The following is a 15,193-nucleotide window of genomic DNA, read 5'->3' on the forward strand; positions in this document are numbered from 1 at the left end:
TTCTGCTCCCTAGAGTGGGTCTTGATAAAGGAAGGCCTTTGCTTTCAACATGGAGCCCAGGAATGGATCCTCCTCTCTCCGTGGCTGACTCTGCACTGCCTTGGCCAGGTCTTACACCCTGTTATGTGTGGAGAACTGGAGGCAGAAGGACACAGATCAAGGTCAGTTCCTCTCACTTCCTAGCCATGTGATGGGGACAAATAATCTCTCTAGGCAATAGTGAAGATTTGCATGTGTGTTTAAGATAAAAAACTTTATTTTACACAATGATTGGGCTATGCACTGAATCCAAATAAGCCGAATATGCTGACAAACTATATAGCATAACAAAGTGTTGTAAAATGCCTCCTGGATAATAATAAACACTATAGGTATACAATAGCACATCATTAAAGGAATCTGATTAATTCTCGAAACATAGTAGAATGCAATTTAAAAGTCAATTTTTAAGTAAAATTTTTTGGTGGTAGTGTTACTCAAGTAGTTTTCCATACAATTCTATGCATATAATTCTTTTACTGTGATACTTATCATAATGTGCTTTTTATTTTGATATGTTTTTAAATGTATAGAAAACTTACCAAAAAAACAACAAAAATTTCTCCTGAATATCTTGAAAGTAAATCATCCATTATCACCCATGAAAAAATTTAGTGTGTAATTCTTATAAGCAAAACATCCTCTAAAATAACTGTCAGTGGGGGCTGGAGATGTGACTCAGTGGTGAAAGTGCTTGCCTAGCATATTTGAGGCCCTGAGTTCAATCCCCAGCACCACCAAACTGTCAGCGGCAGGAAATTAATACAGATGCATGACCAGCACTTTAGTCTCAGATCCCATTCAGGTTTTTCCAATTGTTCCAATAATGTCCTTTATTGTAAAAGGGTCCAGTTCAACATCAGGTATTGCATTTTGATGTCCCTTGTGCTTAGAGTCCTTAAGTCTGGAATAACTCCTCAGTCTTTACATAAGTGTCATGGCTTTGGCATTTTAAAGATTATATTGGAAATGTCTCTCACGCTTCCTCATAAACAGATTCAGGTTGTGAAGTTCTGCAGCATTGGTAGGAGTATCAAAGAAGTGGTGCTGTCTTTTCATTCCATCCTATCAGGTGGTAGTTGATTTTGATTCCTGTCATTATTTGTGATAGCTTGATTAAGGTAGTATCTATTAAATCTCCCCCTGTGAAATTACTTTTTTTCTTATGGACCTAAAAATATTTTAGGATTCCATGAATAAACCAGTCCTCATTAACTTTTTTTCATTCATTAATTTCCATTGTCATTTCTTGGCCAAATTATTTATTACAGGTGGCTGCCACATAATGACTTTAAAATTCTCTCATTCCTTCTACACTTACCAGCATTCAAATGCTTGTTATCCTCCCCATTTATTTATCCACTCATTTAATTATATCAGTATGGATTCATGGGTTTCTCTTTTTATTCAAAGGGGTATAATCTGTTGCTCATTGTTAACTTGTGTTGATGCTCAGAATATTCCTGATTTGGCCATCTGATGCCCATGCAAGTTGACATTTCCTGACTTTTTAGGACAACACTATGTTCCAAGTTGATTTAATATTTACCCTTCCCCAGCCCTGGAATGAGCCATTCTTCCAGGTGTTCTGGTTGCTTTTATTGGATAATGATATGCAGAAATCAAGATTCAAGGTCTGGGCATTAGACATGCTTGTTGCTTTCTGGATGTTGTTGTTCTAGGTCATCTCAGTGGACAGTGCAGGGGAATATATGTGTGTATATAACATGAGTATTTACCGAATTATGTGTATACACACACATATTTTTGTCCATATCCATTTCTGTATTTATTTATCTACTGAATATCTGAGTTCATATAGGCAGCCTCCAATTCCAATCTAATACCTGCTCTAGGCTTCTCCTGCTCACTTCCCTGAGTGAACATCCTCTTCAATCAACATAGGCTGCAATGCTCCAAACCAGTAGCTACCACCATCTTTTCTATGTGCACTTTTAATAGCTTACTTTCTTCCTAATACATATTCACCCAAGAGGGGAAGGAACACAAACACAAAAATAAAAATACCAAGAAGATAATAAAGGGTGTTTGAAATACCATAAATCAGTCCCTACCTCTGTTAACATTTTGATATTTCCTCTTTATCCTAGAGGCAATTCCACTGGGAGCCATAATGGGAATAATTCACTGCTGTTAATCCTATAAGCTGATTTTTACTACTTGTCTTTTTCCTTTGTAATTAAATTTTCTTGAAAATTTGTTAAATATGTTAAGGCCTCCATTTTGTCCTCACTTACGGGACAAATGCAGGTTATTGAGGAAATAAAATTAGATCACATGTGCAGAAGTGCTTAGTAAATATAAATGGCCCCCAATTATATCATTATTATATTATTTTGTGCCTGTTTCCCTTCAGCCTGAGTCTAATTCATCTCTCTTCCTCACATTTTATCTTACCACCTATCAGAAATAGTATGATTGATACCAAAACAGTTGTATTATAAATTGCCAAGATTCTCCTAGAAGAATCCATGTATCTTGACAAAATTGGACAATTAAAGAAAAAAACCACAGTTAAAGAACTGGTTCCATCAGCGACCACTGAGTGACTAAACGAACCATTCTCACAAAGCTAAACCTATCTCACTTGCAAAACATGTGAAACATTTGTCTCCTGTGTCAAATGGCAGGGCAAAGGTCCCAGGTGGATAACAGGTATGAATTTGTTTTAAAAGGATGAAATCTAGGACTTTTTGATTTCATAGCTTAGGTCTGGGTGATGGGTAATTTTGGTGATCAACCTAAGTAGACTGAGAAACCTAAAAAGCTGGTGAAGCACAATTCTGGGTGTGTATGTGAAATGTTTCCAGAGATAGTTGGCACATAGCTCAGTAAAATGAGAGGAGCAGACCTGCTTTGAATGTAGGTGGCACTGTCCCGTGGCTGGGGGCCCAGAAGGAACAGATAGAGGAAGATGGGGAAAGCTTGCCTGAACTTGCCAGCTCAGTTCTTCTTGAGCAGCTGGGAATTTTGCTGATACTATCACCTGCCAACACCAGACACCAGCTTCTACAGCCTTTGAAAGTGGACTCACACCAGAGACTCTCCAGAGGGCTTCCAGGCCTTCAGCCTCCTCCGGGGGTTGGGTCATTGGTCCCTCCCATTGTGAGATTTTCGGCTTCTTGGACTGATTAGTTACTGATTTCCCCAGTTCTCCAACTTGCAAATGACTACTATGAGACTATCCTCTGACCATGTAAGCCCATCTAATAAATCTTCTTTTCTAACTGATTCTGTTTCTCTAGAGAGCCTTAATACAGATTTGGGTACCAGAAGGAGCTCTAAAGACACAATACTGTAATGATGAATTTCCTTAATTGGTTTTATGGTATCTGGAAGTGGCTCTCTAATTTGTCTAAACCTAAAGTATCTAAAGACTCTCCTGAAGAGAGTATTGATAGTCTATGGTGTAAATTATTTCATAAACAAAAAGGAAACACATTCAATGTGCCTGATAGGGAATCCAGCGATTCTATACATGATGCTTATAAATATTTTTAAGAAAACCAAGGAATATAATGATGTTGGCTGGTTGTCCCTAGCATCAATGGACATAATAGTAAAGGAAAACAATGTGTTCAGGGATTCAATTTCCCAGTGCCAAATTTACATAAGTAACCTGAACTCTTCCAAGTATGCCCTGAAGGAGAATCTTTTCTCTGGCAGATAAAGGGCTGAAGTTGCCAAAACCCAACCCCTCAACATGCAATTGGCTGGATTATAGTACAAATTTAAGTCTCAACCTGGAAGGGTGTCTGCAGTTAAAATGAAAGCACTACATGGAAACAATGGGATACTAAAAATTGGAATGGGGACCTGTGGGCAGACTCTGTTGAGGGCGGTGACATTGAACTCCTAAGTTATGATGAGTTGATTTTGCCAGAGGAAGTGGCCTCCCCATCCTCAGTGACAGCAGCACCCCCAACTCTTCCCCTATGCTACCGGCCTTTCCACCTCTGCCTGAAGGGACTAATCCAGCATTGCCCAAGGAAACAGAAGTGACCTTCCCTGACACAGTTATTAAGTGGACAATGCTGGTATTCCTCAGGACCCATCCCAACCACCCATTTTTGCCTCTAGACTAGTAATCAGACTTCAGTTTCAACAGACCCCTAAAGGCAAGGGGCACTGTGAGACTCCTGGGGAGGTGCACTACAGTGCAAATGAACTTCTCAAATTTTCTAATTCATACAAGCAGAGGTCTTGAGCACATGTGTGAAAATGGATTTTAATGATGTGGGCTAATGGTGGAAGGAACATAAAGTTGGTTCAGGCTGAATTTATTGATATGAACCCATTAAGCAGAGCTTCTGCCCTTGATTTATTTGCAGAGTTAAAAAGGGGTGCTAATGGAGCTGGGGATGTAGCTCAAGTGGTAGCGCGTTCGCCTAGCATGCATGAAGCACTGGGTTCAATTCTCAGCACCACATTAGAAAAAAAAGATATCGTGTCCACCTAAAACTAAAAAATAAATATTTTTAAAAAGGGGGGTGCTAACAGCGTATTTGGTTGGTTGGCTGAAATATGGATCAAAAGATGGCTCATTGTGAATGAGCTGGAAATGTCTAAATTGACTTGGTTTAATGTGGATGCAGGGATTCAGAGTCTCAGAGAGACTTGGCTACTGCAGTGGAGTTGCATTGCAAGACCTTCTCCTTCACACTGGGTGGGGAGGGGTCTAGAAGATGTGGCCTGCACCAGTACTTTAAGAAACAAACTTGGGAGTAGAGCACTAGCAATCTTCAGGAACTCCACATGCTTTTCTCCATATGCCAGACATTATAGTTAGAGCCATGGTCACTCAACTCAGAAACTTAAATGCAATGAGAATGTTTCTCCTGGGCTGGGAAGCTAGGAATCTAGGAAGCATGCAATTTTTTGTTGTTGCTGTTTTTCTTTTTTACCTTTTTTTCAGTGGCTCACAGCTAATAGTTTGTATGAGTCTCAGAAAAGATGTTGGACTTGGACTATCTAGCAATGCTAGAAAAGTTAATATTTGAGGGACTCTTAGATGAACTGAATGTGTTTTGCATTGTGAGATGGACATGAGCTTTTGGAGGCCAGGGACAGAATGTTAAGTGTAGATCTTAAATGTCCTCTGAAGGCCATGTGATAAAGGCTTGTCTGTCAGCCTGTGGTGCCACTGGGAGATGGTAGAAACTTTAGAAGGTGGGTCTACTGGGAGATCATTGGAGGTGTGTGCCCTTGAAGGCAATATTGAGACCCTAAGCCCCTTCCTCTCTTGGTTCCCCAGCCACCATAAGGTGAGCAAGTTTTCTCTGCCAACTCACTTCCTCTATGGTGTTCAGCTCATTGCAAGCTTAAACTCCTTCAGAGTGAGGAAAGAAAACTGTATGTGTAAGATGAAAGTCTGGTAGAAAAAAACCGACAGAGGAGTTTTAACCATGTTGACTCTCTGGATATTTCCAGGTTTCTAGCTCCTAGTAAATTCAACTGATCCTCATTCTGCCACATCTTCTGTGGGAATCCCCAGGCAAACTGCCTGCACCCTCTGAATTTTATTCTTCTATCAAAAAGAGAGATGCTGAGAACAAAACACCTCCATTTCTCCCCTGCCTCAGTTCTACATTATTTACAACATGACTTCATAGCTCATCTAATCAATCTTTTAGCAATTCCTCCTTCTGTTTAACTGAGGCTGGCCTTGTGACTTGCATCAGCCATTAGAATGTAGAGGGAATCAAGGCTTGACAGTTTCCAGCCTGGACCTTAATGGGCCACAACATGGTTCTATTCTCTCTTGGGACCTAATCACCACCGTGTGAAAAAGCCAGGCTAGCTTGCTAGAGAATGAGAGAAAATGTGAGAGAACAGAACACTGTTGTCCCAGCTGAAATCAGTCTTCAGACACTTGACCTACCAAACATGTAAGACAGCCCAGTCAAGAACAGCAAAGCCACATACCTTACCTGTAGACCTGTGAGCAATAACACAAGCTTATAAAGTCCCAAGAGTTTTAGATTGTTTGTTTTGCAGCAAAATACTAGCTGATACATGTGGTATAAAACTCAATGACTCTTAAAATGGAAAAGTAAGTTACATTCTAGTTGTACTGGAGAGAGCACTAAATTGAAAGTATAAAAACTTGGGTCTTAGGCCCTAGCCTGTCAATTTGGGGGGCATCTGATCTCGGAAAGAAACAACTCTCTCAGTTTTAGTTTGCTTATATTAAGAAATAAGATACATATAATATGTCAAGAGCTTTGTAATGTTTTGAACAACCAATAAAAAAATATGAAAAAAAAGAAATAAGATTCCAGTCCATTTCCTGTGTAAGTATTAATAACTAGTTTGCTGTAAGGATTGCTTGAGATAATACACTTGCAAATGAAGCCTGTGATTAAGAGAGTGTAATATAATTCTTGGTAGCAAAGCACCAGTGAGTTCTGTGTCCTGCTCTTTTTACCCTTTTGCTAACACAAAAGGAAGACTGTTTTAAAACAGACAAAGACATAAAGCAACTATGAGTAAGAGGCTTTTGCAATATGAAGGGAAAGAATCTATCTGGGTATCAGAAGGCCAAGAGAATCCGTCTTCCTCTTAAAGCCATCTCTATTATGATTCCTCTCATCACAGTTGCAGTAAACAGCAGGTGAAACAATTGTGTAATGCTAAAGGGTCAGATTTCTAGCAATGCAACATTTTATGAATCCAAGATGCAAAAAGCAAGAAGTGTCACAGTAATTGAAACATACACTTGAAACTTTGTGCTGTAATGCAAAGTTTGAAACTACAGCAGACAGGAAGACTGGCAGACATTCCTACATCTTATACCACCTCTTCACATTAGAGGTGACTTGTCCAATGTGAGCAAAGGTGATGGTAGAACCAGATGAGCAAAGACAAAGAAGTTCTAATCAGATCAACCCAGACACACCTAGGGCAGTGCAGCATAGTGGGAAAGCAAAGGATTTGGAAACTCAGGGCCATGAAAGAAAGAGAGTTCTTCCCTTTCAAAGTTTTTACTGTTACCAGTAGTCAAAAGACACTGTCTCTAAAGTCAATGCATATTTTAAATGAATAATAAGCAAATTATCATGTATTCTACAGTGTGTTTTCTCTGTAGCATTTAGTTATTTTTCAGAAGATGGTGTTAGGAGGAACATAAGTTTTAGCTTTTGATAAATCTGGTTGACATTTATTTAGCCTTAGGTCTGCTACATGAGTTTTATGACTTCATTATCACATGTGTTTGGGCCTCAGTTTCATAACTCTAAATTGGTGATAAATTTGAACCTTCTAAGGTTGCCGAACGACTTATGCTCTCTGAGGGGATCTGTTTTGTCTTCTGTTTCATTCATCATTATGAAATGGACTGAATATTCTACATAATTGAGATATTTATAAAGTAAAGGAATTGAGAAATTATTTGAAATACTTTATATAACATATCAAACTCATTATCTGGACTAAGACATTTTATTATTGATTTTACAATGCTATAAGTTTGAAATATTCTTTTGGAACTGGCTGGCTAGAAAACAAAGGAGTGGGGGAGGGGAGAGAGATGGGGGGTTTCATTGTTTCATTGTATCCACTTTTCCAGCTGCATATCATACAGATGTATTAACTACATTTTGAAAAGGAAACTAAACTTGCAAAGGACAAAAGGGCCTTTTCAGGAAGAGCTTACAGAGCAGAGCCCAACCTAGCCAAGCAGGGAGCATTTAGAGTCACTGTCTACTACCCATGACAGTGAATCAATAGCTTCTCTCCTTTGCTGCCTCCCCATCAGTACAAGATCTATTTCTTTGGGAGAGGAAAACCCTTAAAAAGAAATTGTGACAATTAAAAACTTTATAAAAAAGGAAGATATCCAACTTTGTGACCAAGAGTCAAGGTTTGAGTCTCTGTCACCAGCATTCTGGTAAACAGAACAAAGGGAGGCTGAAATCTCCACCAGCACCCAGGGAGGGCTTGGGAAGTAAAGACGGTCTGAGGCAAGGCCTGGACCAGAGGATGTTGAACTTCAAACAATAGTGAGATGGAGTCACCCTAGGCAGGACCCTCTGGAGACTCCCCAACTAGAGCAAAGGATTGCAGACAGGAGAGGAGGGAAGGGCTGAGGGAGGAACTCTGCCCTCCCAGACTCCTATTCATCCAAACTCACCCATTGAGAAAGGCATGAAGGATTCTCTTTTCTTAAACTGTCCATTCTCCAGAAAATGCTCAGGGTTGAATGTGTCAGGGGTGGCCCACTCTTTGGGGTCCTTGTGCAAAGCGGTCAAATTGGTCAGGATCATGGTCCCCTAGAGAAGGCAGTGAAGAGTCAGGCAGGACTTGACCCACATCGCACATCTAGGCAAAGGTAGGTGGTTCTCAGCTCCCCATGCTGGGGCCTGAGCACATTCTGAGCTTCCACACCCTCCCAACCCAACACCTGCTGAGCTCAACCTTCTAGGACCCTTCTCTTTGAGTGGGACAACTTAGAAGGATGAATTGGAATTGTCTTCTGAGAATTTTACCCTGGAATTTTGGCTACTCTTGACTGCATAATAAAGCTCCTCTGCAGAAACAAGTCAGTGTAGGTCTGGGGAAGGGGCCTGTAAGCATCCATGAGAGAATTATGTGACAGCTGGTCGGTCCGCACAGTAATTAAATCAACCCAGCTAGTCAGTGAAGTGATAAGGAGGGCAGCTCTACAAAGGGGGAGAAAATGCATCTTTCACTCTGCTTCTGCATTTTCTTCCCTCCAGTGTGTAGAAAGCTGTGCCCAGTCCCAAAAGCTATTTGAGTAGCACAAGCAGATATCCAGGGAAAAGAATCCCTGTCCATCGAGGTATATGACAAGAAACCCTGGAGTCACTAGAGTGAGCCTTCTCTCACTACCTCATCCAACCCATCAGTCATGCTTGACACTTCTTTAAATGCCCCCTGATTCCCTCACCTCCATTAGGGACTGTCCACCACCACCTCTGCAGAGATCTTAAAAGTGGTGGGTGGAGTGTGATTTGAATTCTTGCTCATCCAGATTCTTGTAATCACTTCCTACTTATGCCCCACATCCTCTGTTGCCCTTTTCAATTTGCTCCACACCCTGAAAGCAGAGTGTGCTTTGAATATGGCTTAAATCTATGACAGCCCCACCCACTCAGACCTCAAACTTGGTATTCAATAGCTTCCCACACTCCTAGTCACAGATCCATTCCTTAACCTCTCAGGGCTTCTCCTATTCTTCTTGAGCTCCCACTACAGTGACATGTAACACAGGTCAAATTTCCATTCATTTCAATGACTTTTTAAATACTGCTCACCTTGCCAGGAAATGTTCTCTTCCCCCACTTTTCCATTAACCAACTCCCAGCAATCCTTTAATCCTCAGCTCCAGCATTACTTCCTTCAGAGGCAAGCCTCCCAGTTCCTTCCAGCACCTGTTCCTAACTCCCCCTGGGAGATACTGGAAGCATTTTTACAGAGGCAGTGAGTATTTTCCTTGGGACAGTTAGCATGGTTGGTATATTTTGTAAGCATGACTATTTTGCTCAGGGTTATTTTACTAGATCTAAAGATTCAGATACTTAATGAATATTTGCCGAATAACTGTTACTTTGAGTAAGAGGCTCAGCATGTAGGATCCCATTTTACTTCACATGGATCTTGTAGGGTGGGCTCAAATGCATTTTGTAGATGAAGAAATTGCAGCTGTGAGTGGTTAAATAATGTGCTCAGAGCCACGTTGTGGTGGGGCAAGGTAGAGTCACGTGAACTAGGTCTATCTGATGTCAAAGCCATGTCTCCTAGCCTCCATTGCATGTAATCAATTATATTTCTCAGAGGCCAGGAGGATTATTAAAGTTGATGTGAGAAACCAGTGTTAGAAAAAGTGTTGTGACATTGGCTGATTCTCTGGAGTTAAATGAATGGCTAGAAAAATGCAAACAGCACCTGGTGGGAAACTCAGGCCTCAGCCTTCATCCATGAGAAGTTTCATCAGGAAGAAATAGTTCTTGTAGAAGCTGCATTTCCTGGCTCTGCAGTGACAGTCACCAAGGAGTCACTCGGATTCTCTTTTGATTCTAACTCTGGAGATTGTTCCCAAGTACAACATATGTGGAGGGACTTGGACAAACTAGAATAGATCCAGTAGCAAGGAAGGAACTGTAAGTGTGCATCATAGAGAAAGAACCCTGGGGGACCCAGGAGAACCCTCTGCAGAGATCTTGAAAGTGGTGGGTGGAGTGTGATCTGAATTCTGTTAGTGACACCAAGGGATTTAACAGAGACCAGTAGGGAAAACTTAAAAGGAGTTTTTTGGTTTTGTTTTTGTTTTTGTTTAAGTCAAAGCAAAAGAGTCCTGTGGAGGGAGCATCACGTCATACAAATAATTAGAACAGCTCTGGTTCTAGATCCAGCTATTGTCACTTCGTAGTTGAGATCTCATGCAAGCTTAATTTCCCTGAGACTCAACTTCCCAATCTATAAGATGGGAATAATAGTTGTCCTGAGAACTAAGATATTTTGAAAGAGGCTACATGGCTGAGTAAATATTCGTTCCTTGTTCTCCCGTTCTAATCATGAACATTGCACACACTGGAGTGGCTTCTTTTATGAAATGGAGAGTTCCCCATCATGGGGCTGTAGGTAAAAGCTGTAAAAATACCTGTGGGGACATGATATTAGAAACATAAGCATTAATGTGGTTTGGGACCAGGTAATCTCAAATATCTTTCCACATTTTCCAAAGTCTGGCTGGTCTCCAGTTTTGAGAGATGCTCTCCAAGGTAAAGAACAGGGCTCTATGGCAAAATCTGACAGAGACTTTTGCTGCCATCTGTGTGCCACCATGAGCCACAGTGCACATCACAGAGTGAGAAAACTGAGAAGTCTCACAGCAAGCAAAACAAAACAAACACACACACCAACAAACTAGTCTTGATTAAACACATTTGAATTAGGAATGTTTCATCCTCTATTCCCCATATTACCTATGTCTGGTAAAATCCATGGAGAAAAAGTTAGTATTATATCAAGTATAATGTATCTCCCCATCTAGGTGATGCTTGGGATAGGAATATATGTGACTTTTCAAATACAAATGCAAGTTCTGTGATGGTCTCAAAGACAGGCTTGAAGTCTGAGGCTGGGTGTGCTTCCTTACCTTTGGCAGGTAGTATCCAGCCAAAGTGGTATCAACCACCACTTCCCTGGGGACATTCAGAGGGATGATGTTGCCCATTCTCTGCACCTCATGGATGACAGCATTGGTGTAGGGCATGAACTTTGGCGGCCATGCTTGCCTGCTGCCACTGGCCTAACACTCTGTCAATCTCAGCATGCACTTTTTCTGGAAGAGAAGAGGGAGATTCTATTATTTTTGAAACTTTTATACTTTCTTCTAAAGATGTAGGATTTTTCTATTAGATCTCACCTATGTCATTTCAAATAGTGGCCAGGATGCAAAGAAATAAAATGTTCCTTAACCCTTCAATGGACTTAATCAGAAAATTGTCAACTCAGTCACTTTCCTTAGTCTCAGGAATGAAATGCCCAGGATCAATGTGGCTAAGCTCATAGTAGGGTGTTTTCTTATTCAACCTTCTATGATAAAGTGCCATAAATGGAGTGGCTTAAAAACCACAGAAATTTTTTTTCTCATAGATCGGAAGCCTGGGCTGTCTAAGACCAAAGCACCAGCATATTTTGTTCCTGGGGAGAACCCACTTTCTGGTTCAGAGGTGGCATCTAGTTGCTGTGTCCTCACATGTTGCAAGGAGCAAGGCAGCTTGCTGGGAATGTTTCATGGGGGCACTAAATGCCAATCATGAAGACTCATCACCTCCCAATACCACCACTCTGATAATTAGGTTTCCGCACAGGGATTTGGTGAGGAAGACACAAGTATTTGGATCCTAGCAGATCTGAAGACTCTCACTTCTCAAGGGTAGCATGGGAGTAGATAGTGAATAGCAGACTCCTGCTCTACAAAATTATTGCTGCAATATACTCAGATCCTTGGAGCCTCAATTTCTTCATCTGATTAGTGAGGCTAAGTCAACTTTCATGTGAAAGATGTTTTGAGAATTACATGAACTCATTTAGGTAAGCATTAAACAGGATCAGGATCGGCATGGCTCAGCTCATGGAAACTGCAGCTGTCTTCAAATATATTTGCCTCATTTTCTACACTCATAGACATTTGAGCTGGCTACCTCACTGTCCAGCTAAAAGCTACTTTTCCTAGATTTTTCTGGGACCAAGTGTGGCTATATGTATCTATGTATGTATGTATGTATGTATATATATAAATATACACACACACACATACACACGTATACATACACATATATAAAGCGTGCATTTGTAAATTATTATGTGAGAGAAGTAAAGTTTTATTAACAAATATATCCTTAATAGATGGCAAGCACTTCAGTCTTCTCTATTTTTATTTTGGGGGAGTGGGGGCATTGACCTTGATCTACTCAATTGATCTTATGCCTCATTAATAAATTGTTACCCACAATTCTAGAAAACATGCCATGACTGTTTCCACCCTCCACCTGCCCAAACTGTTCTAGAACCTGGAGAAATAAAAATGTTGGGAATAGCCATTGTCCTTGAAGGAATGACAGTCTTTGGGGGAATCTATATATATAATGTGCTCTAAGCATGGCAATAGAGGTGCCCGGCTCATCTCTAGAGATGACCAGGAATGAAGAAACATCTTAGGTAGTAGTACTGGAAGAATTCTTTCAGAAGAGTTGGGGATTCAGCATGTGGAGAAACTCAGAAAGCATGTTCTTGACAGAGGGAAGACCAGATATTGTGATTCAGACACTTAGGACAGTGTCAAGAAAATGACACAGAATTCAGTGAAACCACCAATGCAGGATGGGTGCTGCTGAGGCAGGACAGGCAGAAAATGGCACATCAGAGGGCATTATTACCAGACTAAGGAGTCTAGACAGGCTGGGGATGTGGCTTTGTGGGGTGGCAGACACCTTGCCTTGCATGCATGTGGCCCTGGTTTTGAAGCTCACCACTGGAAAAAAGAAAAAGAAAAAGAAAACAGTACCAAAAATGTGTCTGGGCATTATCAGGGGAAAAGAGGAAGGGATTGCTGAAAAGAATGGAAGAATAAATACTCATATGAGATTGTAACTCTTTGCTGGACCCCATTACAAAATCAATTGGCCTCATTGTTTTCCCCCAGACTTAGAGCTTCATGCACACATGGAGTTTAACACTTATCCTACCTGGACTCCTCATATTCCTCTCTAAAAAGCGACGAATGTGTGCATGCTCAAGACTGCACCACCTCTCAACAATTTCTGTCTTTCCCTGCTCACCCAGCCAGCTTCTCCTCAATCCTGAGCCATGTGGCCAGGAGGCACCATGTGTCCTGGGCCAGGCACATTCGCTGCCACTCTCACCTTGGACTTCTGGATAGAGGGCCATGTAAAGCAGACCCCAGCGCAGCGTTGTAGAAGTTGTCTCAGTTCCAGCAAAGAAGAGGTCCAGGGTGCTGCAGATGAGGTTCTCTTCATTGAAACTTGAAGCATTCTTGTCTGTGTACTAGAAGACAGTTATTTGTTGGTTTATTCAGAGGACTTGTGGTTGCCAAAAAACACTGGGGTTTCATTCAAAGGAAAGAACTTGGAAGGAAATGTCCTCAGAAGAAATGACTTTCTCCTAAGGGGAAAGTCTCTCTTCAGAGGGCAGCAATATCATTAACTTTGTCTGCAATGGGGCCTGAGAGAAGGGGTAGGTAACTGGAAGTGCTGGAAACTTTTTAGATGGTAGTGGATAAAAATCAAAACAACCACTTTTTTTTTATGCCTGTAATTCCGGAGAAGCTAATAGTACAGTGGAAAGAGAATGGGCTATGAATGAGACAGACTTGGCTTCCAATATCAACCCCATCATTCATTAGATAAGCTTAGCTATATGACCTAGGATAAGTTATTTAACATCTCTGTACTTCCATTTCCTGCTTTATCAAATGGGAGTAAGAAGCATGCCTTAAGATGGCATTATAATTTATGTGACATGCAAAAGGGATATAGCAAATACTCAATGAATATTTGTGCCGATACCAGAAAGTATAAACTGAATTGCACATTTATCATATCTCCCCATACAGCTTTTATAGTTTAAACCTCATAGATTCCATCAACTATTCCTTATAACACTCCATCATCTTTTCTACCTTCTTCTTGAAAGCTTGTTTTTCAACATTGCTGTTAATGTCAATGGTCACATACCTGTACACCATCTAGCAAATAAAGTCTCCTCCTCTAAGGAGAAAATTAATATTAATTTTATGAATATTTTGCCAATAAGGTAAATAAGAGCTAAGATGGAAAGAAATTCACCATTCTGCCCCCTCCAGATATAGGAATACATGATCTGATGAGTCAAAGATTATAACATTGATTCAGTGTTGTACATTAGCCAGAGGACCACCACGTTCAAGGCCTGTATCCACTTAGGGTTTTTTTCCTGATTCTTGTCAGAAAAGTTGGAAAGTGGGTGAGAAGAGGAGGGAGTAGAAGCCCCACTCAGACCTTAAGGTTAAAATCTGGTATCCAGTTCAGCTTTACATGTGTTCTCTGCAGTGACAGCTGAGAGGACGAGTAGGTTACTGGCCAGAACATCTAAAACAGAGCTTTGAAGCTCAATTTCTCTTTTCCCTTTTGTATCTAGCTCCTTCAGGTACAGGTAGGGGAAGGTGATGGGGATGAAAAGGAAGTATTGGGGCATTTTCAGGGCCTAAAACCAAATGCCATTAAACCTCTGTCTTTATTTCAAAGTGCCTCAGCCTCCTGAGTAATTTTTACTCACCTATGATGAGGTTGCAGGGACCAACTCTGTAGGGCTTATAGGCCAGAGAAATTATGCCAGACTTTATCAAGGATAGTGGAAAGCCATTGGAGGAATGAAAGGTAAGGAATCAAACTGTTAAATGATACCCCAGCAGCTCTGTGGAAAATAGGCTGGGAATAGGGTTAAGATTAAATGGTACCCCAGGGATTAATCAAGGATTAAGGCATCCATATAAAATTGAACCATGATTGAACCATGATCCCAAAAGATGACAACATATAGCAAAACGGACTTTGCAGATGTGATTAAACCTAAGGGTTTTGAGTTAGGAATATTGTCCTGTATTATC

The 15,193-nt window shown here is 40.8% G+C and overlaps 1 protein-coding gene across 1 annotated transcript in view; it reads right to left on the reverse strand.

Annotated features, from left to right (window-relative positions):
• Positions 1-15,193, reverse strand: part of LOC114100276 (cytochrome P450 2J2-like) — a 33,614-nt gene that overhangs the window by 2,549 nt on the left and 15,872 nt on the right. The window contains 4 exon segments of the mRNA XM_027944931.3: positions 8,192-8,330; positions 11,180-11,300; positions 11,302-11,365; positions 13,452-13,593. Coding sequence (XP_027800732.3) covers positions 8,192-8,330; positions 11,180-11,300; positions 11,302-11,365; positions 13,452-13,593 — 466 coding nt within the window.

The sequence above is a fragment of the Marmota flaviventris genome, chromosome 10 (genome assembly GCF_047511675.1).
Source record: "Marmota flaviventris isolate mMarFla1 chromosome 10, mMarFla1.hap1, whole genome shotgun sequence".
NCBI classification, from domain to species: domain Eukaryota; kingdom Metazoa; phylum Chordata; class Mammalia; order Rodentia; family Sciuridae; genus Marmota; species Marmota flaviventris.